The 26,536-nt window shown below is 35.1% G+C and overlaps 1 protein-coding gene and 1 long non-coding RNA gene across 2 annotated transcripts in view; one reads left to right on the top strand and one right to left on the bottom strand.

Annotated features, from left to right (window-relative positions):
* Positions 1–26,536, bottom strand: part of SCN9A (sodium voltage-gated channel alpha subunit 9) — a 185,277-nt gene that overhangs the window by 55,029 nt on the left and 103,712 nt on the right. The window contains exons 8-17 of the mRNA XM_006153578.3: positions 25,073–25,136; positions 23,176–23,317; positions 20,252–20,458; positions 18,413–18,700; positions 16,882–17,253; positions 14,014–14,143; positions 12,303–12,541; positions 9,504–9,677; positions 8,348–8,704; positions 3,211–3,687 (exon numbers count right to left, since the gene is read on the bottom strand). Of these exons, the coding sequence (XP_006153640.1) occupies positions 3,211–3,687; positions 8,348–8,704; positions 9,504–9,677; positions 12,303–12,541; positions 14,014–14,143; positions 16,882–17,253; positions 18,413–18,700; positions 20,252–20,458; positions 23,176–23,317; positions 25,073–25,136 (2,450 nt within the window). The remainder of the gene's footprint in view (positions 1–3,210; positions 3,688–8,347; positions 8,705–9,503; positions 9,678–12,302; positions 12,542–14,013; positions 14,144–16,881; positions 17,254–18,412; positions 18,701–20,251; positions 20,459–23,175; positions 23,318–25,072; positions 25,137–26,536) is intronic.
* The window catches only part of LOC102488272 (uncharacterized), a 110,784-nt gene that overhangs the window by 53,586 nt on the left and 30,662 nt on the right, over positions 1–26,536 (top strand). The window lies entirely within an intron of this gene.

Raw genomic sequence — 26,536 nt, 5'->3', positions numbered from 1 at the left:
TGTTTTTTTTTTTTTTTTTTTTTTTTTTGCCGAGGGTGCTTATACTTGCCAGAGAGAGAATGTGAGACAGATAGAGAGGGAGAGTGAGAACACTTTTCATGGGAGATGGTCATACTACTCCCTCCTCCTCCATTTCTCCACTCTGTTGGAATTTTGGGGCATCACATAGCACATGCCTAGGATGTTTTTCAAGTTGCCAGGGCCAGGACTTAAACCGTGGTAAGACATGGGTTACATAATTAGCTAGAGCGGCAGCCTTTTCTTTCTTTCTTTCTTTCTTTCTTTCTTTCTTTCTTTCTTTCTTTCTTTCTTTCTTTCTTTCTTTCTTTCTTTTTTTTTTTTAGAGAGAGACTTTTCTATAAGGCAAGTGAGCTCACAAGAGAGACAGAGAGACAGAAAGCAAGAAATCACTCCCAGGGGGATGGCCATGCTACAGTCCCCTCTCCTCCATTTTCTCGGGATTTGGGGCATGCATGCACACGTGTTCAGCGTGAGTTTTAAGCCACTGGGTCCAGGACTAGAACCATGGTCAACTATGTGGGAGTCCAGCAACATAACCATTGCATCATCTGCTAGTCCCAGTGGAGATAGTCTTTTAAAGTCCATAATTTTCAGTTAGTTACACTAAGAACCCAAATTCAGTGACAATAACAAAAGCTAAAAAAATTTTCTAGGGTTTACTAATGCAAAATTTATACTAATATATAAATATTACATTTTAAAATCACAATATCATGACTAAGAAACTAATGCTATTTAAAAATATTAACATATTAACATCAAGTGATCTTTAGACGCCTCATTTTACAGGGCACTAAATTTCATACTTTTTAGGTGGAGTTCATGGGATAAGTAGCAAAGAAACTTTAGATGATTAGAATTGTCTATTTCAAATATTAGATTCTCTATAAATACATCACTAATTATAAAAGATAACTGTCCACTCTGACATCACAACCTTTTTCTGCATGTCAAGTATGTAAATTTGTCAGAAACATGGATCTATATCCTAGGGAGGCAAACTGGTTGTTTAGTTCAATAGTAGTGCATGTTTTCTCTCAAATGGACAAAGAGTTACAGAGGTAGAATATGAACGACAAGACTGGAACTTTTGCTATGACTCTGCCTTGAACTAGCTTTATCACTTCCTCTTATTGAGCCTGCTTTCTCAGTTAGAAATGCAGTTCTACATAGAATGATCTGTAAGATTCCCTTTAAAATGTTATTAACTTGGGGCCACCACATGGCATAGTGGTTAAAGTGTTGGACTTTCATATGGCCAACCACTGTTGGAGTCCCAGGTCTAGCAGCTTGAAACTCACACTGGGTGTGTGTGCATGTGTGCCCAAAATCCTGAGGAGAATGAAGGATAAGGGATTGTGGCATGGCCAACTCCTTGTGGTGGTGGGGGTGTGGGGGAGGAGAGGTGATTTTTGCTTTCTGTCTTTCTGATCAAGTTCATGTTTTTAGCAAAAATTTCTAAAAAAGAAAATATAGTTATTAACTCAACAAACTGAAAATCCAAATGTTAGGAAGTAACTTCAAAAGTTGTGGGCAGACTTTGCCCAGTACTTGAAGTGCTTTAATACTTAGAATCCTAGGCAATTGTCTGCCAGACTTGGGGTTTTGCAATTATAGTTATAATCTTTGTTAGCAGAAATATGGTTACCTGAGTTAATTTCCCTTTCCATATGAAACTAATCCTAAATGTCTGCTCCTGAAAGTTGCATATAGAATCTAATTTTCTACCTTTAACTAAAAAAAAGCATATTTTTTGAACATTGAGGATATTATGTCCATGTAAAGGACTTTAAAATATTCAAATAAAGTATTTTATTTCTTATTTTGCCATCCTGAAAACAATTCCTTGATTACTTAGAAATATACATTTATAATTTATTTAATCATTTATTCAATTGATAAGTAAAATTTAGTATTTACCACATTGATGCATGGACAAAATTATTTTTATAATTCATAGAGGGAATTTTATAAATTCATAGAGGTAAAATCATAATAGAGTTAAAAAAAATCTGTCAAATAATTGCTAATATAGCCTGAAGAAAGAATAATCATTTCAAATAATATCTTGAAACTTCAAAATGATGCCATAAAAATAATTTATGAAAAACTCACTTTGGTTATTATATTTTATATTAGTAACAATAGGGTTTAATTCATACCTTGACTCACATAGAAATATACAGGTAAAAGGGGAGGCAGATTCAGAAAAAAATCTTTTAAAGAAGTTCCTGCTCTCAATAAGTTCATAGTACCACATGATATATCCTATAATTTGTGGGAAAAAATTAAAATACAAGACTAAATAATAAATCCAGGAAGAGATATAAAACAGTGCAGAACTCAAAATGAGAAGAGATTGTATGCATTTCTGAATTTAGGAAGAATAAAATGGGTAATTTTTTGAGCACTTTAAGTATTGTTCTAACATTTTATATGTGTTAATTCATTTAACTCTTAACCAGGTATAATTTAGGTGCTAATACTTTTACTAAAGAAGAAACTGAAGGTTATAACTTGAAGGGTTCATACAGGATTTTGAGAGAAGAAGGAAATCACAAGCAAACTCATACGGTAGAGATTGCTCAGGGCTTACAAGGAAACTGGCTTGGTACATGTGATGGATCTACCGGTAGTACTAGAAGACACCGCTGGTCCATGATGGTAGGGCCATAGTGCAAGTACTTTATGTACATAACTGAGTAGATTTGGGGATCATGGGTAGGACTGATATGATTAACATTGATTCTGAATCAAATATGTGCACTAGAGTCAGACGGATAAAGGAGGAGAGGGATTAGTTGGGACTCCAAGAAATGGTTAGGCAGAAAGTAGAGAGAGTAGAGAGAGTACAGGTAAGGTAGTGAAGAAGAGAGGTGAATTCAGCAGACACTGTGGAAAGAGACTGTGATTTTACAACTGATAAGCATGGGATGAAGGAAGGGAAGACGCAAGGATACCTGATGCTTTCAAATAAGCTAAGTAAGATGAAATCCATCATTAAGGATCTGTAAGGAAATTTTATCAGATGAATCTTCAGGAAGCCGTTGGGTAAACTCACACACAGAGAAAAACTATTCACTGATATATACAACATTTGGAAGAACTTACATTTACAGAAATCTGAAATTTTGATTCATTTCATACTAATCAAAAACACGAAGCATAATGTGTATATAACAATCTTACCTCTTTACTGTATTCACTATCTGAATCACTGCTAAGTTCCTCAGTATTCATGTTTTCCAAATCAGATTCCCCAGGTGCAATTGGCACTGTTACTGTGAGGCTGGGATTATGAATAAATGATTGACAATCACTTTCTTCCATCAAGTATCTGTCCATGCTGCTTCCAAAACCACTGATTTTATCTTTTTCTTTTTGGAAATCATGATCTTTGTTCATTTCAGCAAGTGTACGGTTAGAGATATAATTTCCCTTCTTATTATTTAGATCTTCTGCCCGTCCTATTTCCTTGGAAATCTTTGGCTTTTTGGAAAATGCTTTTAGAATAAATTCACGTAAGTTTTGTTTCACATAATTTATTCCTCTTTGAATTCTGGCCACTGCAATCTGAAGGTTGTTTGCGTCTGTGTCCTCTTCAATTGCTGTAAGATTGTCTGAACTAAATGAGCTCAGTAATAAAGCCAGAAATAGGTTCAGGACCTATATCAGGGTAAGGTCAGGTACAGAGGAACAGAGAAACAGGAAATAAAAAAGAACATGAGCAATTTTTCTAGGATATAGGCCAGAATACCAACCAACAGTGGAAATCCCCTCATCTTTCATACATCCAAAAACAGCACATGAGAGAAGCAGAGGAGAGGGAATTGTTTACCACTCTCCACATACCGGCTACTGTGAACTCTGGGCAACAGAAGACCAGCCCTGCCCACAAACTGCCGTAAGGAGTAAAAAGAATGATCTCTCACTGATATCATTATCATTTGTAAATTCATGTCTGACGCACAAGTCTCTTGATCAGATTTCCATTTATGAACCTAGGAAGTTCTCTTAACATTCATCTATAATTATTATTTGTTACTTGTGAGAAACAAGTAGAAAAGAAAGTTGTGACTTTTGTCCATTGTAATGAAGTTTTTCTGGCCAGAATTATATTCTCTTTTCCCAGAAGATAACTAGAACATGTTGCAACACACGGAAGAGAAACTACTTACAGAGTTTTTGTAGTAAAATATCCTACCCAAGAATTGTGCCAGCTTGCAGCTTAGTATGGCTTTTAAAGCACAGAAAAGGACCTGCCCATTGAATCTGAGTTATTTGTGATAATGGCATTATGATTAGCTACTTCATTGTCATTTTGTCTATGGAAGAGGTTACTAAAGAAATCAAGACAATTCCCCCCTCCCTTTTTTTTTCCTTCTTTTTTTTTAATCATCAGGCTAGTGTGCTCACCACAGAGAGACAGGGAAGGAGAAAATGATAATGATTGCCTGGGGAGATGATCTTGCCACAATCCCTTCCTGATTCTGCTCTCAGGAGTTTGGGATGTACACATGTTTTTCAAGTTGCTGGCTCTAGGACTGGAGCCATAGAGTAGGTCACGTGAGATCCAGCACCAATGACCATGACACCTGCTGACCCCTACAATTTCTTTCTTTGAAGCAAAATCCTGTTTGTATGCAAAACCATTTCCTCTGTTTTCTCTCCATGTAGTAGAGGGATCCAGGTGAAGTCAACATTGCAAAAACATATTTTTTCATGGGGGGAAGAAAGTATGTAAATTATATTTAAAAATTATTTTATATAGGAAACAGAAAGGTAGTTGAGTTATTATTGGATACAAGTCTCTTCATAGCCAAAATTATCCACCTGACAATTAAAAAATCAAAATCAGACCTAACCATGAAGAAAAGATTCACCCCTGATTTTATTTGCATCTAAAACAATTTTTCAGAGACATACATATAAGAGGGTAGGTTAAAACTTTTACAAAAATAAATCTGGTTTAAGAGAAAATGTGTATATTGGGACTCATAGAAAACTAATGGGACTCAGAAAACAATTTTGATAATCACTAATGAATTCTAAAATTGTTTAATTTTTTTGTTACAAAAATATATTTCAATACGGTATATGTGTTTGTGATTAATTATTATAAAATCCTGAGGGGGTCCATTTTACTGTTTTAGTCTCCTTAATTCATACAAATGTTAAAAGATTTCCTTTTCAATAAGATGTCCTTGCTGTGTTATTACTTCTCAAGAACAGATACTGTAAAACTTTATGTTCAAAAGTCATAACAAGGTTCTAATATTTTAATATAATCTACTGCATGTCACAAATGAAAATAAAGTCCATTCTGAGTCACCTAAATACTGTCAACTTAGGCAAGAAAATAATTAATTATTATTAATAAAATGTATATTTGAATGCTGTCCCTGTAGCATAGCAGTTTAGCCTAGTAAATGGGGTACGTGGTTCCACATGACTGACTGCAGGTGAGTCCTGCCCGTGTCGTGTGTGTGTGTGTGTGTGTGTGTGTGCATGCGAGCGTGCACGTGTGCCTAAAGTGCTGATGAAATGGAGAGGGAGAGGAGAGAGGCTTGTGGTGTGACCATACCCTACTGAGTATTGCTCTCTTTCCTTCTGGCAAGTGGAAGTACCCTCTGCCAATATTTTTTAAAATGACATAAATAATATCTGTATCTATAGACATAGATATTGAAAGTCCCTTTTTGATTAATGATCATTAACAGTTTTCTGATACAGACTTGAGTTAACTGAAATCTTCCATTTTTCTTTTTTTAATTTAATTTGCTATAAGACACGTGTATACACCAGAGAAAGGCAGAGAGGGAGGGAGGGAGGGAGACAGAGAGAGTGAGAAAGTATCCTCCCCCCCGCCCCAGGGGATGGCCATGACATAATCCCTTCTTCTCCACTTGGGAATGCATGCACATGCGTCCAGTGTGTTTTCAAGTGCCAGGTCCAAGTCTCAAACTGCACATTTGGCCGTGTGGTATCCTGCCACCTTAACCACTATGCCATCTAGCTGGCCCACAATCTTCTATTTCCCTGAGCTACCCTGTAATATTTTATTTTTATTTACCATTTCACTAAATTGGTGGCGAAATGACGTAAAAAAATAAATAGGAAAAATTAAAAAAAATTAAAAAAATGAGAAGTCAGTTTAGCATATAATGCTAATGGAGCAGACTATATGAAAAACATGTTCATTTTTCTCAGGTTCTAATTCGACATTATTGATAGCTGCTTAATCATTCAAGCACTGGTTATCAATTTCATGAATTATATTTTCGTTTTCTTTTATCCATTATCATAAATCAATAGTTAATGAATGACAATTAAGTCAGCAATCAATAAATATATATGAATCAAGCACTCATCAACATATCCCCACTTACTTTTTACTTTACATGTACATTGCCTTTCAAGGAAACATATCCCCACACACCAGTCTTCATACTCAAATATTATTTTATATATTCTTCAAAAGCCCATTTTAAAAACTTTCCTTGAGTCCCAATCTAGAACTTCTCTTATTTATTTTCTCAGCATCGACATCATTTTATTTTAAACTAAATGTTAGCAACTTATTACTTTTTCCTTGTCTAATAATTTTTATGTACCACTTTTCTCTGTTTCAATTTACCATAAACACGTTGAAGACAGAGATTAGATTATAGGTAATTTTGGGGGTTTTCCTACCTAAACAATCTGTGACAATATCTTCCTATCTAAACAGCACCTAAATAAATTTCTTTTTGCAGAGAAGGTACTAGAAACATTGAATAAATAATTTCGTGAGAGCTTAAGAAATCTGCCTTCCTTTGCACATACAGAAGTAAGTCATAAACATTTAAGAAACTTATGATCACTGACTTTGCATGGCATATTTTCACAATTGTTATCTGCTACTACTTCACTATTTTATGTGAAAAATTTTGTAAAAAGAAATATAAAAACCAATATTGCTGTAGACGTTTATGTATATGAAACTTAAACTCAGAAGACGAATCAAAAAGTATGTATTTCATTAAATGTTGGAAGAGTGTGGTAGGTGTGTATAAAACTGTGAAATTGATTACAACTTGAAGATAACCAAAAATCACAGAATAGCGATTTGTGATGTGTATTTTTTGTGAAGTAAGACTCTAGAATTTTCTTTACATAATTTACTTTGTATATGTCTGGTGGTGTCATTTAGTACGTGATTTGATGACTGTTTCAGTCCTGATCGCTGAGTCATTTTTTACATGGGGTTGCAATGACAAAAAAATTCAGCTACTTTTTTTTAAGCCAGTGGGAAACAAAGGTACTTCCTGTATAGCTGCTTCCATACCTCATCTTCTGGGATACCAGATGAGGAATGTGATGCCACACTGACCAACTGAGACAAGCTAACATGGGGAATTTGAAAATTGAGGTGAATGGCTCATGGAAGAGTGTCTTGTACTAATTTTCTCCAGCTTGTAAGTTTGCAAGTTTTCATACCAAACAGTATAAGGATGAAAGAAACAGAAAAGAAGTCCAAGCCAATAAAACACTAATTGGAAAAGCAGGAAATAAAACTACATAAAATAAATGCTGTAGAAGAACATTTGTCAAAACTTTTGGTACAGGGATAGATAATATTTTAGACTTTACAGGACATAAGGTCTCTATGACAGCTAATCAAATCTGCTACTCTAGTGTAAAGGCAAGTGTAGACTACATGAAATTCAGTGAATATGTCCATGTTCCAATAAAACTTAATTTATGGATACTATAATTTAAATTTGCTTATAATGTACATGTCATAAGACATTCCTTTTTTTTAACCATTTAAAACATAAAAATAATTCTTAACTCATAGGGCCATAAAAAAATAAGCATTAGACTGAATTTGACCCAGAAGCCATAGTTTGTAGACCTTGCTATAGATGCTAATCTTATTACATCTAATTGTAAAGTAGGGAGACCAGTCTTTTCATTTGTCTTGGTCTACTATAAGTTTACTTTTGTTACTGTTAACTTAATTATGTATTATTTACTATAGTAGCTTTATATTTCAATGAACTTTTAAGAGACAAGATTTAATTCATATGCTATCACTATCAAAGTGAGAGACTTAAGTAGAAAGCTTTGCATTACAATAAATAGGTGGTAATTTTTAAAAATATAGATATAGGTTATCTGGACAATAAAACTGAGATAATACTGTGTTTTCTGTTCCTGTATTAAAGCTACAAGCACACACTTATAAGTAATAATTTTATATCTAACTAATTATAAAGTTACAAAAATAACAAATCATAATTTCCATAGAAAATCTTAAGTGTGTTAACATCTGGTTACATACCACTAGGTTTCCAATCACCATGACCATCATGTAAACAATAAGGCACATGGCTTGACCAGCGACCTCCATACAGTCCCACATGGTCTCTATCCACTCTCCACACAGCACGCGGAACACAATCAGGAAGGAGTGGAAGAAGTCGTGCATGTGCCAGCGTGGAAGTTCACAATCACTGGAGATCTTGCAGACACATTCTTTGTAGCTCTTACCGAAGAGCTGCATGCCGACCACGGCAAAAATAAAGACGATGATGGCCAACACCAAGGTGAGGTTCCCTAGAGCCCCCACAGAATTGCCAATGATCTTTATCAGCATGTTCAGTGTTGGCCAAGATTTTGCCAATTTGAAGACTCGAAGCTAAAAAAAATGAAAAGCTTAATATTAATCATAAAGAAAAATAATTTGTTTCCTTTCTTGATTTTTGTTCTAAATTTAAAGACTTTAAGTCCTGTCATATTGTCACTAATTTCAAGTTAAAATAAATTACCCTCATGATTAATTTTCATCTATTTTCAATATTCCTGTTTTGTTACTCTGCATAATATGACATATTACAAAAGGAGTATGAAATTTTAGTTCAAGATCCCTACATAAATTATTTATTACAGTTTTATATACTACTTTTTTTATACTGAATTCATCATCCATAATTCTATTTTCTGATACTTTTATAAATTATTTCATGTTGACATTGAGATAAAGCCCAGTGTGTTAAGAAAAATGCCTTAAAAAGGTTTGTTTTTTTCAAATTGATTTACTTTTGCTATCAGACAACAACTATTTTATAGATAATGATTAATTCTTTATCAAATTCATAAAGTTATGGGTATATAATGATTGAAATTCTATAAATCATAAGCTTGTTACTATGAAATCAATGATGTCTCTACTGAGAAAAGAAAGTAATTCTATTATACTAACATATTATTCAAAGTAGAATTGAATTTGTTTTCAAGATCTTAAAATTAAAATATTCATGCAGTTTTAGCTCCTTAGGTAAGTACATTTGCTAATGAATATACCTTATTTTATTGAATATCAAGCTCTAACCTTTCCTTTTGACTCAAATCCTCAGAAGTTTTAAATAATGTGTTACAAAGCAAAATAAATACCACTTTACTATAAAATATAGTAATAACGATTAGTTTGTATTTACCAGTCGGAATGACCGCAGAACTGACAATCCTTCCACATCTGATAGAAAAAGCTCCACTAAACTCAGAGTCACAATAAGACTGTCAAAAATATTCCATCCTACTTGAAAATATTCATATGGATCCATGGCAATTAGTTTTAAAACCATTTCAGCTGCAAAGATGCCAGTAAAAACCTAAGTAAGAATACAGTGTTTTTCTGTTATTATTAGAAGGTACGATAATGATAATGACATAATGACTGTTTGCTTAGCATTTTCTATATTCCAGACAATGTGTCAGATATCTAGAACAAGACATCATTAGCTCATTTAATTCTGTAAACTATTCTTATAGCTCTCACACTAGCATTAAAGGGTTAAAAACTCTGTCCTGCTGGCTCTCATCATTTTTAGATAGCATTTTAGAAGAACTTATTAAAATGCTATCTAAAAATCCTAGAAAAGTAAAACCTTTGAGAATTAATACAGTCACTCTTTGCCAAACAAAAAAAAAAAAAGAAAAAGAAAAAGGAAAAAAAATCTGCCTGGGTAAACAAGTTGTCCTGGAAGAAGATGAAAAGAAAAACATATTGATACTGAAGTCTTGAGTCAGTCCTATTTCTGGTCTGATTACTTTTAGAGTAAAAGAACATGTTTACTCACTCTTTAAAGATTTATCAGTAGCAGAGGAAAGTATCTAATTGACATAGTTGCAGCTAAAGTAAGACTTTCAAAGCTTTGACACAAAAGTGCAAAAACATCATTAATTCATGACATTAATATCAAAAGATTCACTTAAAAAGGCAGCAGTGAAAGCCTTGTTTATGAGTCATTTGGAAATGCTTTGTCAGAAAGAATCTCAACAAAGATTCAAAGATAAATGGTTAGGTCTATACCTACAAGGGTCATTTAAAAACAATGAAAAGATAAGATTAGCAGAAAAGCACCTAGCCTTGGAGTTGTGGTTATAAAGAGGCATGTGAATCTTTTTTTTTTTGAGGGGTTTTTGCTATAGGGCACGTGCGCTCACCAGACAGACAGAGAGAGACAGAGACAGAAAGCGAGAAATCACCCCCCCCCAGGGGGGATGGCCATGCCGCAGTCCCTTCTCTTCCATTCTCCTCTTGGGATCTTGGGCACGCACACACACGTGCCCAGTGTGAGTTCTAAGCCACCGGGTCCGGGACACGAACCACGGTCGACTACGTGGGAGTCCAGTGACATAGCCATTACGCTAAATGCTGGTTCCCAATGTGAACCTTTTTTGAGTTTCACAGTGTGATAAAATTGACTGAGTGAGAAGGTAGTGATTTGCATAATCTGGGCCCCCACCAACAATTGGAAACTAGGTAGTGCTGCTTTTTTTTATCAAAGATGAATACAAGAAAGGAAGAATGCTGACTCAGCACATGTAAAAACTGACTGGGCATATTTGTGAGCAGTTAGGGAGAAACGACCCAGGGAAAAACACTTTGCCTTCAAGGTTCAATTGGTCTGAGACCACGGCAAAAGCAAAATGATCTTATGTAGACCTTCACAAAGACATAGACTTAGTCATGATTTATGAAGAGTCATAAGGTGGGATCCTTTGTCCTTGAAATAGAATTTCTATCAGCTTGGCATGTGTTGTCAGAAACCAGCCCTTCTGTCTGCCATAAGGCGTTATGCTTGAGTGTGACCAACACTGTGCATATTAGAGACCATTCTGCCATCAGCTGTCCTGATCATGTTTTATATCTTCCAAAAGCCTTTGAATCACCTTCTCGCCTGCCTTTATGTCTTCTCCATCTGATTTTAGTTTTTAGTTTCTCACAATTCTTGTTCTTAAGGCTTGTTTGTGTTGATTCATTAAAAGTGTGATGATGGGGTCAGCTGGTGGCATGGTGGTTAAAGTGGTTGGATCCCACATGGCAGATTAGGGTTTCAAGTACCAACCCAGTGGCTTGAACAACACCTCAGACAAATGTGTGTGTACCCAAAATCCCAAGAGGGGAATGGAAAACAAAGGATTGCAGAGTGGCCATTCCCCCTGCTGCTTTCTCATTTGTTCTTCCTCTCTCTTTGTCTCCTCTCCAGTGAGCTCATGTGCCTCATAGCAAAAATTTTTTTAAAAGATGCTGAGAATAAATATAATAATTTCAATTTGTTGAGTACTTATGATAAGCCAGGTTAGTAAGTTAATAGAAAGTGTTCTATCCTTCCAACAATATGATAGATTAAGTATTTTTATCATTATATCATAATTATTATTTTAAAATTAAGTAATATTATTTTATAAGTGACAAAGTTAAAGAATATAAAGTCTAAAATGTTATCAAAGGCCATATAATTAATTAGTAAAGGCTGAATCAGGATTTAAATTAAAGTCTTTAGTACTCCAAATGCCCAGATACTTTACCACTATTATGCCAAAATTATCCACTCATAGTTTCTATGCAAATATGTGAGGTATAAACAAGCTTCCTTACAAGGAAGCTGCAATGTCATTATAATATGTATTAAGAAAGCATCAATTTTCAATGTTGCTCCAAAGTGATATGCTGGCAGAAAAAAACTCTATCAACTCCCAAGATAGTAACCTTTCATGGAAATAGTATTCTTATTTATAGACCTTGACACTACTGCAAAATTATTTAAAAATAGTGCATTTAACTAGAAACTTGACTTTGCACATTGATTTGTATGGAACATTCTAGATACATATAATTACCCAGCTGCAAATCTGGCTTAAAAAAAAAAAAAGAAAAAAAGAAAAGAAATGTCAATGATGACAATCTAATAGAGAGGTTAGGGGCACATAACAAACCAGAAAAGACTCACAAAGTTTCCTACAACGAGTGCATTTTTGAATTCTTCAGTCATTGGGTGGTGCTCCATAGCCATAAATAATGTGTTTAAAACTATGCAAATAGTAATTGCAAGATCTACAAAAGGATCCATTACAATGAAATAGATAAACTTTTTAAATTTTATCCAATATGGTGAGCAATTCCAGATCAAGAACGTGTGTGCAAATCTGTACCACCAAGGTGGACATTTTTGTCTCGATTCTTCAAGTTCTGTGAGAAAACAAAATAAACAGAGAACATAAAGTCAACCATTTGTGCATTTTATTTCTAAACAGATAGGGAACAGCAATACAATCTAATATTAAAATCAGCTTGTGATTTAGACTGGGAAGTTGAGAGCACTGTTTCTATGAAAACATAGCATATTACATTAATATTTTTTTTTTTTGGAGAGGTTTTTGCCATAGGGCGCATGCGCTCGCCAGACAGACAGAGAGAGACAGAGAGACAGAAAGCGAGAAATCACCCCCCAGGGGTGATGGGCACACCACAACCCCTTCTCCATTTTCTTCTTGGAATCTTGGGCATGCACACACATGCGCCCAGCATGAGTTTTAAGCCACTGGGTCTAGGACTCGAACCATGGTCGACTACATGGGAATCCAGCGACATATCCATTACGCTAACTGCTGGTCACTTACATTAAAATTTTTATTACATTTTCATTGACTAGATCAAGCATAGGTGAGTGGAATGTGGTGAAATTAATAAGTAAAAGCAGATGTAAGAGAATCTCTCAGAGAAAAATATTCCTGGCAGATAATGATAAACAGGAAAACTGAAGTTTCCTCATTGGAGAAGTACATATTTTCTGCCATCATACTTATTTTTACTTTTATGTATACCCCGTGGCAACAATAAGACTGTTCTATCTAGAAAAAATTTTCTTGTTAGTTCACAGGTGAAGAAAATCTCAGAAGCAAGAGACTAGAAATAATTTCAGGTGTTAGGCTCTGGGCAAGGTGGGACCTGGGACACATGGTGGGGAGAAAGGATGAGAACAAGCACATTTTAGAAAGTTGTCATCCATTAAAGATCTTGGTTTATTAGAAAAGAAAAAATTCAATAAGACTAGGTGGTTTTTTAAGATTATGTAATGAGAAAATTATATAGCTCTGGATTAACTGAGCATTCTGCAAAGGGCTATTTATCTTTAAAAGGTCATTATCACCCATAGTCTGTTTTTTAACACAAATAACTATATCCATTCTTAAAGCACACAGAAATGATTCCATCAATATCCACTGGTTATCTATTGCTTAAAGCTATTATATAAGTATTTGTTTAAGAGAGATTTTTGCTATAGGGTGTGTGTGCTTCCCACAGAGAGACAGAGAGAGAGAGAGCAAGAGACAGAAAGAGAAATCACCCCTCCAGGAGGAATGGCCATGCTGCAATCCCTTCTCCTCCATTCTTTCCTCTCAGAATTTTGGGCACACATGCACATGTGCCTGGCGTTTTAAGCTGCCGGGTCTGCGGCTCAAACTGCAGTCAACTATGTTGGAGTCCAAGAACTTAATCATTACGTAATCTGCTGGTCCCCATTATGTAATCTACTGGTCCCCATTTTGTAGAGTTTTAAGTTCTTCCTAAGAATTTTATGTACTTCTTCAAGGCTGACCAGGATGATTTATATTGATTATATTGAAGGATTTATATAGTAAAGAAAATACGATACATACCTTCTACAGTATTTGATAATATGCTCGCTCTGCTCATTGCTCTTTGCCTGATAGTGGGATCATTCAGCATGTCCTCTGAAAGGAGATAAGAACTGGAACGTCTTTTTTTGTGTATTCGATGGGTTGTACCCTAAAAAATATTAATTAAAGTCTTAAGAATAGAATTCTAATAAATTATAGGTTTAAAACCAAATATTCTTAAGCAGTTATGGTGAGTAATTAAAAGTAGAGATTAGATTGTTGAGTTCAAATTATGTCTCTACTACTTACTGGCTGTATTTCATGGGAAGGATACTTAAACAAGGGGAAATTCAATTTCATTAATGGTAAAATGGAGATAAAAATAGTACTTGTCTCATATTTTTTGTTATGAGGATTAAAGGAATTAATACTTAGGAAATAAAAAAAAAGAGTTTTTTGTTGTTGCTGTTGTTACATCACTGTCATCATCTCTCTTATCTTTCTGGGTGTCCAGTTTATTCAGATAGTATTACCAGTGAAGTGTACTACATATAAATAGTTAACCATGTATTAAAAGGGTGTGTGCATATGCATAGAACCTCCATCGTCTCTGGTAAGTTCTGGTTCTGCAATTATCCTTTGTTGAGGTAACAGCATGAATGAAGGCTACTATAAGGATAGTTTCTTTCTGCCAAGGAAGACCTCATGAACTGAATTGAACATATGATTGTTGATAAATGACTCAGTTCAAAGAGGAGAATTAAGACTGGTGTGAACTGTAGCAAAACAGAGAATGCAAGCTCCATCCGTAAGAGGTGAAGTGATCACTGCTCAGTGCTGAATATTGTTGCCATGCAGGACTCTGAGCTCTGGTTTACCAAGTAAATTCATTTTTTATGTGGAAATGTCCATTATTGTGTGAAATAATATTTTTAAAACTTAGCAGCCAATTCTAATGTAAAACACTGTGCTAGTTCAGTGTAGGCTGACTATACACACACATACACATATATACACACATACATATATATACTCACACACGTAGATACATATATGTGGATATCTAGAGAGAGATATACACACGTGATTATACACACCCATATATATATATATATATAAACAAATATACAACTCTTCATCTGTTATCTATTTGCTTGTATGTAGCATATATTTTATAAACATATATGTATTTGTAGTTGTCAAGTTGTGAACTTGTATACTATATATAGTCATATATGTATATATATCAAAATATAGGCCTATAGGCATAAATATGTACATGTGTGTATGTATGTGCAGAGACATACAAACAGCTGCAGTGATTTTTTTTTATAAAGATATACCTCTAGCCATAATTTCTCTGCTATAATCTGTAATTTACTGACTTTCCAGAGAGTCTTTTTTATCCAAGTCAAATAAAAGTTTCCTTGGCTAAACAAATTATTTTCCATGTAGACAAGTTTCAGTTGAAAAGATTACATTAGCTGCCATGCAATGTTTTCATCTAAATGATATGTTATGAACATTTTTATGTTCATTGCATTTTTATCTAAACTTAAATGTATCCACTAATTCCTTTGATTTTGTAACTTTAGCTTTAGGACTTATTTTGATACTCAGTTTTATGAGTAAAAATACACCGTTAGATGAAAACACTTCTTTTAAAAATATAAAACAATCTCTATATCTGATATAAACTACATGTTTTACAGATTACATACATCATTGAAAACAAAACACATGCCTTAGTTAATTAGCATGCTCATTCGATAAAGAAAAAGATCTTATCAGACTGTATGCTGGATCATGCAGAGAAAGAGGTCACATGTGTTACCTAAAAGCACATGCATTCATTCAAGCTGAAGTGTTTGGTCATGACTGTGTTGGAACTTTATTCTCACTTGAAATACTACACTTAATACAAATATGAACAGGTAGCACAGTTCCAAGAGCTGGACTTGCCAAAGCCCTGATGGCATTTGGTAATTCAATCCATCAAGATGAATGGGCTGACTAGGTATCCTGGAAACTCCAAGAACTCTGAAAACAGCATCAGACACCTTTTGCTAACCACGCAGTGACCCCTAAATGCTTGGAATTGTTCTTTTGGAATGTTTGTCTTGTTTTTATTTTTCTTTGTTATCAATGTATGTATTTTGAATATTTTGACTTTGTTTATATACTCCATTTTTTTTATTTTAATAAGAGCAGTATGTTTTATTTATCCAGGGGAACTGTAGAATAGCTATTCTAAATTATTCCCCAGATAAGAAGCCTGTTACACACAGGAGAGACAACAGAGCAAGACGGTTAATAGCACAAGACCCAAAACAGAGGGTTTCCATTTAAACTTCACAGCTACTGTTTATTGCCAGTATGAACTTGGACAAATTGCTTTACCTGTACTTTAATTTCCTCATTTGTAAAACAGGGGTAATAAATATATCATCTTAAAGAGTTGTAAATAATACACATATTTGCTGTTATTATTACTACTCTTAGCAAGTCAAATAAGATCTTTAGCAATAAAGTATACATTAACCAAGTGACCTAAAAAGATAACAGTAGGTGGCAAAATAATCCACAATTTTTTTACAGAAAAAAGGCTTATTTTCAACTAACAAGATCAGCCTTATCAAGGCATTTGTGTGGTGATATCATTTATAAAGTGTTCTCTAGTGGATTGATGAGTGCCTTTTCTCCAAAGTAAGATTTTAAATATCTTTAAATTCAATGCTTACATCACCTAGGATGAAGATTATGTTAATATGTGGAAGGTGTGTTTCTACTGAAAAAGTATTGCAAAATGCAGAGCCATTCACAGGGCCAGAGAAGACCCTCAATCAGACAGATTGACTGATGCAGAAATAAGAGCCCAGCCAGGCCTGAGCTATAAAATGTCCTTACGCTCTCATCAGAAGTTGCCTTATCTATTATCACCTCTGGCAGAAGCTGTCCATTGGGGAGCATGAGGGCGGAGGGTCCATCAACCAGGGAGACCACACCATTGCAGTCCACGGCACTGTGCATCTTCCCGTTCACCGGTAGCATGGGGGGGGACCTACTGGCTTGGCTGATGTTACTGCTGCGACGTTCCTGGGGTCTGTGGGGCACAAACAGTGAGCCCCTTCTGCTCTCATTGTCTCCAAAAATGCTGTGCTCATCGTCAGCAAATTCAGTCTCAGATCCAATATCTTTTCCTCGACCCTTGAAACTAAAAAGACTTGTTCTGCTGCTGCGCCTTGCAGAAAACAAGGAGCCACGAATGCTGAGCGGTGACTGTAGAAAAAATAAAAGAGAGCATGTATCTGCTGAAGCACCTGCAAAGAGACATACACTTCCCACCGCTGTGACAGAATCCAAGGACTGAGAGCGGGTGGCTTTGCCCTGGTTTAAAAGAAGCCTATTTAAAAAGCAAAGCAATTCAGTGAGAAGACATTCTTCTAAATAAGGGATAAAATGATTTGAAGATTTTATCCTCTTAAGCCTAGGTAAATTATTCAGTGCTGTATAGCTCACTATTCTTCTGACCTAGAGTGCTTTTCCATTATTTTCATAACATGCACTTTGCTATAAAGAACATAACACTCAGAGGAAAAATTCAGTATTGATACCTGTTATATAGCTTTTCATGGCAATACCTAAGTTCCACAAGAAACTGAGTTCTTTTAAAGCCAAAGACCATATGCTATATTCTTTGCATTGCATGGCTGGAAACCCTACCTTGCATACTGACAACTTAGGTCTATTAAAACTTTTTAATACCAGAAAATTCACTGAATCATAAAATATTAGAACTTGGGAAAGATGTTGCCTGATGCCAAAGGGAGAAATGGGTAAAGTCAATTATGATTCCTGTCCAGGATAAACTGTTTCCATAAACTAAATTGAACGCAAATTTACTGACAGTGTCCAGTTTACTAAGTATCACTGCTGGTGATATAAAGAACAAAGTGACAGGCACTGTGAAGTGGGGATGTCAGACACATCTCCAACGTCACCAATTATGTGACTGATATTCTCATGTGATACCTTCACACATGGCGGTGAAGAAAAAAGAGAAACTAGTCAAAGAGGAATGTTTAACCAATGAGGTATAAAAATACAGGGTAAATACAAACAGAAAAGTTATTCTATAGTGTAAACTCTCTCTTCATTTCTGCAACAATTCTCAGAAATACTTCATTTTTAAAAATGTCTTTACTAGAGATATGTGACAATTCTGAAAATACAGACTAATTCAAAAATCATCAAATTTAAATGGAAAACTGTATCAATCCATCTTGTTTACACAAATGCCCAGCAATAGTTAGGTAGTTACCTAAAAGCATACCAGTTAAGTTATTCGTTGTCCTCTTCTGAAATCCCTTACCCCAAATAAAGCACTTTGCTCTATCATCTTGCCTCTGACAACATGAATTTGACAGGTTGGTGGTACCTGATTAGGAGTAGACAATCTCTTTTCCCGTGCTCGCCTAGGCCCTTCAACACCAAGGTGGAAACTTTTTCTCCTGATGCTCTCCTCTGATTCGGATTTGGACAATTTCTCATCATCTCCCTTTTCTTCCCCACTGGAAAGCTTCTTTTGATTCTTTTTCTTTCTTCTGTTTCTTCTTTCTTTAGCACTTTTAGAGCTCAGTTTAGATGTTTCAGAAGAACTCTCTGAAAGGCCCATAATTCTGCTTCTCCCAATACTTGTATATTCAGCTGCTGCCATTGCTATTGCCTTTAGGACAAAATAGTACACATACATAAGCCACTTCCAGCTCTGAGAAGCCCTGGGTACTTCTCTCTGATCAACTTAATTACACCATGCGTGGAATTATGACCGTATACATGAAGAGAGATGGTTTTCTTTGCACGATGACCAGATAAACTTACAAATCATATATTCACTTCTTTTCCCACATTGTAATAAAACTCCAAGATGCTTTGGAATTAAGCTATTATGTGTTATTAATTTGTTTGCAGTAAAGCAAATTTAAATATTACATATTAAAGTTTTACTAGGTAATTTTGGAACATTAAACTCATCTAAATCATCTAAGAATTTGTTTGCATATCAGGTAACTAGCTCAATATTATCAATAAAGTCAGACAGCTATAGTTTAGTGATGACTGAATTACATGAAAACTAAAGTGAATTGTTAAAAAAAAATATTTCAAGGAAATGTAAAGTCAATGATTCTCATCCTGAAAGAGACTCCTAGGGGATTCCTAAGCAGTGCCTGGGACAATATAGTACTATCCCTTCATTAAAAAAAAAAAAATTATTATAAAAATAACCATCTCTGCAAAAAAAAAGTTCTTAAAAATAGATGTCAATGAAAAATAGAAAAACACATACCTTTTCATCCAGAAACAATTTGTGTCAATATTTGCTTCAACCTTTATACACATATAGGTACCCATATATATGTATGACTTTAAGACTATGATTATATCTATTATTTAATACATATTATTTAACAGTTTTTTCTTATGATAATAATTTTCTTAAAAACATAAATTTATAGCTGAATAATACCCTAAGATAGAAAAATATAATCTCTTGAATCATCTTATACTTTTAAAAATATTTCCTGATTTTGAATATTATTAAAAATTATTAATTTAATACTATTACAATTCTTTATCTCTTCCTTGAAGAGATTAACCTAGGTCAAACCATCAAACAAGTTTTAAGACCATTTAAGTATATTCAAAATTATGTTTCTCTTGTTACAACCCTTCTCAAGCTTTTCCAAAGAAGTTCCCTCTTAGATTGAGAAAGAATCCTCAAATACGTTTGACTTAAAGTGGCCACCATCTGAAGTGTGACTTTCTTAACATCTTATGTTTTATCTTAAAAATCCTTATGACATTTTTAACAAATATTTATGCACATTTTTCTTTCTAACCCACAGAATGTTAATTTTAGCATTAAAACCATTTTTCCTTAACCCTTTGTGAACAATTGATTCTCTGGAGAAAGGGATCATACATACTTTAAGATTCTGTATAATCCCATATACTAAGGCATTGTGGGTAACAAGTTTAGGAGACACAGCCTTAGAACGTCTTGCATACAGGGCTGAGTTGCTTATGGGAAAAGTATCAATTGTAATTCAATCCAGAATTGGCTCTTTCACTCACACTACCGATGAAGATGAAGTTTGTATAGAAATATCCATTAACAAAAATGTACCTGAGGAAGGCTGAACATAAACCATAGGGCCTTTGCTGTTACCCTTTGCATTTCTATTTCTAAGAAACATATTAAACCAAATAACAATACCTCAGCTTCTTCTTGCTCTTTCTTAAGCCGGTCTAACATCTGTTGGAATTCTAACTCTTTCTGTTTAGCTTCTTCGATGTTCGCCTGGTTCTGTTCTTCATAGGCCATGGCAACCACAGCCAGAATCAAATTTATAAGATAAAAGGAGCCCAGGAAAATCACCACCACAAAGAAGATCATATAGGTTTTTCCAGCAGCACGCAGTGTCTAGAGAAAATTGGCAATAGTAATTAATAATACAAGGGTTTGTATAGTAAGTTATTTCTATTTGAATGGGATATTAAGCATGAGAAAATTGGGCAATTTTATATAAGCTCATGTTATAAAAAAATAAAGAAATGAAATTGTATCTTCATGGAAAACAATCAGTATTAAAACAAATTAATTTTTTAGGTTATAGTCAATCTTAATTGCTTTGACTGTTTAGGCACCAAATCTTTTATTGCTCCCTTTAAAGACTAATATTGTCAAAACCTACTGATGCTAATGTTTCTCTGAGTTACATATTCACTTTAAAAAAATTATCAATTAATTCATTTTTTCACTTTCTCACATTTTCTTTACATATAAAAGATTTTTGCTCATACTCCATAGGTCTTAACAGTTAATATATAATTTTCAAAATTTCAAAAAAACTTTACTTTTTGTTTTTATTTTCAGACTGTATTTTAAAAATTACTATTTTGTTATATAGACCAGTTGATTTTCATATACTAAAAGTACACATAAAAAAGGTAAAAAATAAATGAATAAAACAAACACATTTTAAGTGCAAAGGATATAGCAATTTAATAATTCTATACTAAGGTTAAGTATGATTTGGGGTTATTATTAAGTATAATTAAATTCTAAGTCTGCATTTTCCTCACAAGTTGGAAATTATTCACAAAATTGGTTACTTTGTATACCTTAAAATGTTAAAAACAAGTCATATGTATGATCTCTTGTACTGTTCGATTCTACCTCTTCTGTCTTTAGCACAAAGTTTTAATACTAACATTTGTTTTTAACACAGGAAAATAGTCTTATTAAATAAATGGATTCATTCCTCCCTTAAGTATTTATTTTTAACTAAGTTTTTTTTATCAGTAATTTATAGTTTTACCAGTAATTCACAGTTTTCACCATTCATTGCATTTTTAAGTTAATTCCAGACAACACAGATATGAAAACTAGGTCTCTCTATCCGACCTCAGATGTCTAGCTACTTTTTTTAAGAAAAGTATTTATTTATTTCTCCCCTGAATAAGAGAGACAGGGGCAGAAACAGGGGGGAGAGACAGGAAAACGGCGCGCCAAGTTCGGATGCCATGACCCAGACCCAGCTTCTCCCAGCCCTGCGTACCCAGGAATGTTTCCGGACAGGATCCTGGCACCTTTTCACATGAGTTAGCCTTAAAGAGCATTGTGTTTTATTACTCTGCACTATCCATCCCCTCAATTCCTTTTTCTATCAGTTATTTTTGTTAATTATTTTGTTAATGATTTCTTCTCTTGGATTATTCCTAATTAGGTCGTCAGAAAACCCATGATATATTTTTGCATAGAAAAACATAGAAAAATATGTCATAACTTTTCCAACAACCTAATAATAGGAGTGATAGGTCAATGGATATATTCATTTTCATTTTCGTAGAAATTCCTCTATGGTAATGGGCAATGTTTGATAAAGTTTAGCTCCCATACCTTAGCTGAACCATTTCTCCTCCAATCACTTCATTTTAAATTTTTTTTATCTTTGTCATGGTGAGAGGTAAAAAATTCTGTTGCTATTGTTTTAGTTTGTCTCATTTTTTCTTTTCCTACTAAGAAAGGATGACTTTTTTTATATTAAAAAATCATTTCTAGGACCATCAGATAGCATAATGGTTATGTAGCAGTTGACCGTGGTTTGATTCCTGAACTCAGTGGATTAAAAGTCACACCAGGCACATATGCATGTGTGCCCAAGATTCTGAGAGAATGGAGGAGAAGGGATTGCAAGATGTCCATCCCCCAGTGGGGTGATTTCTTGCTTTCTGCCTCTCTGTCTGTTTCTCTGATGAGCATATATGCCCTATAGCAAGATAAAACAAAAGTCTTTAAAAATCATTTGCAGTCATTTTTATACTTTGTGAAGTACATTGTTGTGTACTTTCTATGTTCACTTATAATATTCTCAGAAATTAAGTAAATATGTGACAGATCAAAAGAAGAATGTGTGGCACTTCTGAAAAAAGTGATTATTTGTTATTAGTAATACAGAATCATCATGCTGGACTCTTTCTTTATGAGGTTGAGTACAGTGAATATGCAAATAAATAGGTAATATCCATGACCCTAAGAGGGCTGGAATCAAGCTAGAAGAGACGACACAGTTGGAGTCCTGAATCCAGAGGCTTGAGAGACATGGTGGATTTGTGTGCAAGCGTACCTCGAATCCCAAAACAAGGGAGAGATGGAGAAGTGTTTGTGGCATGGCCACTCCCTATGGGGGTAGTAGGATCCATTCTCATTTTCTGTCTTTCTCTCTCTCTAGCAAGTCCACGCTCCTCTGACATAAAAAAGAAAAGAAAAGAAAAAAGAAAAAAAGAAGAGTAGGAGAGTCTTGAATTCAGAGCATCACAAACCCAGGTAGAAAGCAGTGTGCTTGCAGGAATGGCTAGAAAAAACATTACAGTAGGTTCTCCCTCAGACCTCATGGGATGACATATTGAGGAAGGAGAAATATTTAGATCAAATATACCCAGAAAGGATAGAAAAATAATTTACAATTTAAGAACTGCCCATTCTAATAGGGCTAAAAACAAAACATTTGTAATTTCAGCAATCAGACAATAAAGGTTCTTCATTCTCAGCTGAACATAACTCCTCAAAATGCTAACGACATCTGCCAGATTGTTACGCCATTTGAAACTTCAATGCGTGTTGCTCTTGGCACTCACCTGTTGGTAAAGGTTCTCCCAGAAATCCTGGGTCATTAGCCGAAACAACGCTAAGAAGGCCCAGCTGAAAGTGTCAAAGCTCGTGTAGCCGTAATCAGGGTTCCTTCCAGCTTTCACACAGTGGTACCCTTCTGGACACTGACTACACATGAAAAAAAAAATGCAGGTTAGAGCGTCTTCAGGATACACACTAGAGGACACTACAGAAAATTACAAACTCAGAGTTCTTCTAGAGGGACCAATACTGAATAATCATAAAGAATATGTCATTTATAGAAAAAAGACTGGGTTTGAATCTCACCCTAAAGTTTACTAATTGATGACTCAAATTCTCAAGTCACAGCTATATTTGTCTATGAAAAAAGGATAACACCTACACAAAAGAAGTAGATTGGTATTACATTTAGGTAGGAGAATGTGTGCAAATTATTGAGCCTACTTCTTGTACAAACAAAGCATTTAGTAAATGGTAGCTGCTATTATAATCATTATTATCAAACCTGGAAACTTTGACTAAATGGTATACATTAGTTCTTAGATCAATAAAAACTGAGATGTAAGCCTTTATCAAAACTGTTTCCTAGACCAAAGAAAACCCCCTCTCCACAGTTTGTCCTTGGCAACCCACTTTCTAGGACCCCAATTCCCCTCCTGGGAGCTCTGTTCTTCATTCCCTCTTTTAGTAAACGCCACACTTTGCTATACCTAAAAAACAACAAACAAAATAAACAAAAAACACCTGTTTTCCCCCAAATTATTCTTGGAATAAAGCAAAAATGGTTAAAATATAGCAATTGTATAAGTCCGTAGAGTTTTGTAAACTAAGACTTTTTTTATTTCTAAGCATGGAAGATTGATTTCCAAAATGCTGTTACATAATACAGTGTTCTGAAGTTAGAGAGCAGCCGCACTATCTTGTTTATTTCTACAATAGATTCCCAGTGTGCAGAGTGAATGAAGATACACCTGAACGTGGGACAGAGGAGGCAAATATCTTGCTCCACATGAAGTTGGTATATGATTGTTGAGAAACGGTTCCTGATAAGTCATCTTTAACCAGAGAATGAAGGAGATGGAAAGAAAAATTGGCTTTGTTACCCTTCTTTCCAAAAAGAAGAAAAGCTGAAACTATTATCCAACTTTTTTTTTTTTTTTTCTGGAGAGATTTTCACTGTAGGGCGCATGCGCTCGCCAGACAGACAGAGAGAGACATAGAGACAGAAAGCGAGAAATCACCCCCCAGGGGGGATGGTCACACCGCAATCCCTTCTCCTCCATTCTCCTCTCGGGATCTTGGGCACGCACGCACACGCGCCTGGCGTGAGTTTTAAGCCACCGGGTCCGGGACACGAACCGCGGTCGACTACATGGGAGTCCCGCGATATAGCCATTACGCTAACTGCTGGTTCCCTTATCCAACTTTTGATAGGGTTTTCTAGAAGTAATTTTTGTACCTTTTGAAGATTTACATAACAAGTATCTTATTTTAATTTAAGCACCATCTCAAAATCTTTCTTTCAAGAGTACGTATTTTGAAGTTTGAAAGATAATGGGACAGAATGAGTCAAATAGTGACAGGAAAACAATACAGAATCAAAGGTTCTGATTAGTGAGGCAAGCGGGTGGTGTGGTGCTTATGGTACTAGACTCCCACATGGCCGACCATGGTTCAAGTCCTGGACCTGGTGGCTTATTTTCTCACTTTCTCTGTCTCTGTCACTCTCTGGTGAGAACATGTGCCCTTTAGCAAATCAAAGAAAATAAGAACAATAATAGTAATAATAATAATAAATAAAAGTACATAAATAATTCTTTAAAAAAGATTCTGAATAGTAAACTAGCCATGCTTTTCCTTCTTTTGCAGCCCTTAGGCTAAAAACAAACAAATATTACATACCCTGAATCTGTGCTGAAACCACAAAGCAGAGCGTCTTTATATCCCTCCAAATAATAAAAATATTCTGTTAAGGCAAAATTTGAACAAAATAGTATTATGAAATGTAACCTTTAAGAATAGTGAAGTAGGTAAGTTAATGAACATCAACATATATGCACACATTCAGGCCTGATCCCTGCCAGTATGCATCAATTTACTTTATTATCAAATACTATTTTTCTTCATATATTAGTTTATAATCTCTTATAAGCCAATGAATATGAGGATAAAATGCTAAATGAAATAATTGATTTTATTGATTTTTTCTCATGTCAAAGTCAGGGTGGAGATTGATTGTGAAGACCCTTAACAACTAAATAAATAAATATACAAGGTATATTCAGATAATTATCAATGCTCTTAAGAAAATAAAGGAAGAGCAGCAGCCGCGGCACCGGACGTGAGACCCTTTGGAACAGCAAGTTGAAGCGGAAAACAAGGTTTGAGAACTTGCAACTTGAGAAGATGATGGTTACCAGCCCTGCATTGCCTCAGGGAAGAACAGGAACTACTCTACCATTCTTGAGGAAGCCAGATACCGGAGAATTCTTCGGCCTATGGACAGTGAGAAGATGATGGTTACCAGCCCTACATTGCCTCAGGGAAGAACAGGAACTATTCTACCATTCTTGAGGAAGACAGGTACCCGAGGATAGCTCACGCTCTAGAGCCCCACGGCACCATTCCAACAATGGCGGATCCGCACGAGACCCACCCTTGATCCAACATTAAATGGAATCTATGATCCCTATTGGTGAAAACTAAACTTGTGGCCCTTCTCCCTTTACTTACAGGTATCATATTTTCAATGGTTCCCCTGGAAGATGACTGTATATAGCAGAGATAGTGTAATGGGAGAGGGGGAAAGGGCAGAGGGTCAAAGATAGGATAAAAAACATATATGTATGTATACATGGTATGAAAGTAGAAATGGAATATTATTGATGATAACATGCTGGTATGGAGGATCTATTGCTGAGTGAAATAAGCCAGGCTATGAAAGAAAGATATTGTATATATCCACTCAATATACACCGACTATCCGCACTCTATAGTAGAGAGCAATAAATCGGAGGACATAAAAACAGTGAAGGTACTTAATGAGAATAGGACAATGTGGAGTGGGGTGAGTGAAGAGAAGAGGATAGAAGGGGATAGCAAGTGAACAATAGAGAGTCAGGACGTTAGTGAGAAATAGAGAGGGCTTATAAACTGTTGATGATGACATGTATAGTATTCTCAACTGGATTGGTATGGGAGGTGTTTCAAGATGGGCAAAGTATTTTTACAAGCAAAACGAGAAATAGCAATTGACTGTTTTATAAAAAGAATTAGAATAGGGGCCGGGCGCCAAGGCTGCGTCCGGCCTGGGGACGTCGCGGGCCCTTCCGGGCTCTGCGTGTCCCCACGGGGCCCCGCCAGGCC

The sequence above is a fragment of the Tupaia chinensis genome, unplaced genomic scaffold (assembly GCF_000334495.1).
Source record: "Tupaia chinensis unplaced genomic scaffold, TupChi_1.0 Scaffold000381_1, whole genome shotgun sequence".
Taxonomy (NCBI): domain Eukaryota; kingdom Metazoa; phylum Chordata; class Mammalia; order Scandentia; family Tupaiidae; genus Tupaia; species Tupaia belangeri.
This window is presented reverse-complemented; position numbering and strand designations above follow the sequence as displayed.